Source organism: Electrophorus electricus, chromosome 4 (genome assembly GCF_013358815.1).
Source record: "Electrophorus electricus isolate fEleEle1 chromosome 4, fEleEle1.pri, whole genome shotgun sequence".
Classification (NCBI taxonomy): domain Eukaryota; kingdom Metazoa; phylum Chordata; class Actinopteri; order Gymnotiformes; family Gymnotidae; genus Electrophorus; species Electrophorus electricus.
Genome location: NC_049538.1, coordinates 5,046,738 through 5,050,008, shown reverse-complemented (window position 1 = coordinate 5,050,008; position 3,271 = coordinate 5,046,738). Strand labels below are relative to the sequence as shown.

General features: G+C 49.1%; 1 protein-coding gene across 3 annotated transcripts; it reads left to right on the top strand.

The window, feature by feature from the left end:
• fn3krp (fructosamine 3 kinase related protein) lies at positions 1-3,122 on the top strand. Of its 3 annotated transcripts, none has more exons than XM_035524903.1 (7): positions 1-54; positions 149-323; positions 520-671; positions 973-1,064; positions 1,400-1,482; positions 1,577-1,699; positions 2,115-3,122. In XM_035524903.1, exons 2-7 carry the CDS (start codon positions 183-185, stop codon positions 2,451-2,453), a joined length of 930 nt encoding a protein of 309 aa, XP_035380796.1. In that variant the 5' UTR covers positions 1-54; positions 149-182; the 3' UTR covers positions 2,454-3,122. The 3 variants fall into 3 exon arrangements, with proteins under 3 accessions (XP_035380796.1, XP_035380797.1, XP_035380795.1); XM_035524904.1 differs by lacking the exon at positions 1-54 and adding an exon at positions 1,881-1,959 and having other exon boundaries at positions 61-323; positions 2,115-2,317; XM_035524902.1 differs by lacking the exon at positions 1-54 and having other exon boundaries at positions 61-323.
• Positions 3,123-3,271: the final 149 nt, after the last annotated feature.

The following is a 3,271-nucleotide window of genomic DNA, read 5'->3' as shown; positions in this document are numbered from 1 at the left end:
TTTTATTTTGACATATCCCACAACCCGCGTGACAGTACGATCGGCTACAGAAAGGTGGGTGCTACACAAAACATAGCCTGTGTGCCGTGTATGTGTGTATCGGGCTAACTTGGATACCTGCCGCAACTGCCTTTCGTGTTGCGAATAGCGGCTCCCCATTGCGGTGTGTACGACGGTAAGACATGGAAGCGCTACTGAAGAGGGAGCTGGGAACTGCCAAGCTGAAAGCCACTGGACACTCCGGGGGCGGATGTATCAGCGAGGGCCTGAGCTATGACACAGACTTTGGAAGAGTCTTCGCCAAGATAAACTACAAGAACCAGGTGCTCTGTTTAAAGACCCTTAACGCACTGATGGGAGTAAATACATATAGTAGCCATATGGCTGGTGTGTGTGTAAAAAGTACAACTTCGATGTCACACTGCTTTGTACTTTGTGGGCGTGGGTGTTTTTTTTTTAGTTAAATGTTGCTATGAAACGCTCTTCGGAGGTTCTTGCTTTCTGTCTCCTCACACCAAGGCTAGACAGATGTTTGATGGAGAGAAAGTGAGTCTGGACGCCATCTTGTCCACGAACGCCATCAAAGCCCCGAGACCAATGAAGGTTGTGGACCTCGACCAAGGCGGAGCCGTGTTTGTTATGGAGCACGTGGACATGAGATTGCTGAGCAGGCGGGTTTTGCGCACAGGCTCGTGCCTCACCCTCACATAGCTTCCTCAGCTTCCTCAACCACAAGCATCATAGTTCACCCACCAATGGCAGTATACTAATTCCACACAGGTGGTTAGAGAACTTGGCTGTGCTTCAGATGTTCAGAGGTTTGATCCTAACCAATGGCCACTGCCATTGTGTGCTTGAGAAAGACACCTGACCCCAGGCAGCTCCAAAAGAAGAGTCACCCGGTGGACAGCTGCTTTAAACTCCTTTGTGTAGAAGTGTAAATGTATTTTGTGTATACTGTTATTCATAAAGGTACTCTGCTCAACTGGGGGAGCAACTAGCTGACCTGCACCTGCATAATAAAAGACAGAAAGAGAAACAGATCAAGGCTGAGCAAACCATTGGTAAGACAACGCGGTTCTGGCGTCTAACACCTCAGTTTTGCGCTGCTATTGAGTGCTGCATTATCTGTGGTTGCTTTAGAGAAGCACCCATGTTCCATGGTGGAAGGAAAACAGCACTGCACAGGTTAGTGTCTCCCCCCAGAAGTGGGACCTGATGTTTAAGAGCACCTGTAATGACGTAGCACTGCAGCCTTAGTGGTTTCATTGCGATCGATGACTATGAGCAACGCGTAACTTCAGTGAGCGCAATAAGAAGGAAAAACCAGGAAGTGCAGGTTGGCATTGGGAAGCCCCGGTGCAACATAACGTCGAACGAGTGTTTTTCACCCCTGCAGGAAAAGGATCCGGCCAGTCGGAGGTTCCTGTCGTTGACCGGTTCGGGTTCCACGTAGTGACGTGCTGCGGCTACATTCCTCAGGTATGAAATTAATGGCATGAGTCGAGTCCCACAGCAGCACCTGGACCCGTGTAGGGCGCTGAACGCATTTCCGGCCTCCCTTCCTCACCCACAGGTGAACGACTGGCAGACTGACTGGGTGTCGTTTTACACCCAGCAGAGACTTCAGCACCAGCTGGGACTGGTGGAGCAGGCATACGGGGACAGGGAAGCCAGGGAGTTATGGGCCAGCCTCCAGGTAACGGCTATGGTCAACCACAGTAAGCATGCAGCACTAAGCCTGCCTGACTCAGTTAGTGCGATGACCAGGCGTGTCTGAATAGAAACAAAATGTTGAAGATGTTCAGCGGTTTTAATCATTCCCTCTTTGTACTTAATCCTTTTGTAGGTTTTTTCTTATTGAATTTCTTGCTGTACAGTGTTTCCCAATCCAGTCCTCAAGGACCCCTGGACGATCCACATATTTCGTGTGTCCAATACCTGCGCCCTCCTTACCAGGTGTGTGGTGTTCTCGGTTGGTTGGTTTGTGTGTGATGGGCGCAAAGACAGAACGAGTATGCGGACCGTCCAGCGGTCCTAAAGGACCGGCTGGGGAAACTCTGCCCTGACGGTCCCTGATTGGTCCTCACGTGTGGTGTCCTCTCTGTGTCCAGCTGAAGGTCCCGCAGCTGTTCTCCGGCGTGGAGGTGGAGCCTGCGTTGCTCCACGGAGACCTGTGGAGCGGCAATGTGGCCGAGTACTTGGACGGCCCCATCATCTTTGACCCGGCCTCGTTTTATGGCCACTCTGAGTTCGAGCTAGCCATCGCTGGCATGTTCGGCGGCTTCGGCAGGCGGTTTTACGATGCTTACCACCAGAAGATCCCCAAGGCCCCGGGGTTCGAGCAAAGGCTGAAGCTCTACCAACTCTTCCACTACCTTAACCACTGGAATCACTTCGGCAGTGGTTACAGGGGATCTTCACTACGTATAATGAAAGATCTCTCGAAGTAGTCGCAACCTACTTTGTTTAGACTCAGTACTGCTGGTGTGCTGCTACAGTCAGGAGAATGGATTCTAATTGCAGTTCTGATTTCTGAATCCCCCCCGTGAATCCCAGACTGTTTTCTTCCAGCCTGATCAGATTTTCAGACTTGCTACTCACCTGAGGAACAGGAAAGCACCGGTCTGTTTATCAGCACTTAGCTTTTAAGGAGCAGATGCAGCGCTAATGCACAGACCTGAATTCTTTAACCTTTGACACGGTTAAAGAGGTTACGTGCTACAGACCTCATAACAGCAGATTTTGCTTAGTGCTTCCCAAGCTCACAGCATCAGACTATTAGTTGTCTGAAAACTGTTTTCACTAAATGCTTGGACAGTGCAGAGTCCCTCTAAAAGATGCCGTTCCACTTCCATGCTGACATTCTCTCATGCCTGGCTGCAAATTGTCCCCAGCATGCATGTGTGTCAGTAAAGCACCTTATATAATGCACGTTACGACAGTCGTCGCGTCAAACTGATTACAGCACTTATGATGTCATATTTTCATTTTTCAGTGCTTCTTTGAATAGCTCAGTACTTGTTAGGGTTACTCTTCCTTAAAACCTGCTTAAAGTGCACGTTGCTGCGGTGATGTATATACATGTATATAAGCAAATAAAATGATCTCTGTGAAGTATATCTCAATTTTCAGTTGATTGTAAACAACTTAAAATAAGGCAGAACATACATAAAATACCAGTGCCGACGCAGGTTGCAGTGCGAAATGCTGACTCGCAGCAATACTGAGACGAAGGAGAAAAACGAAACGCAACACGAACCATGTGGCT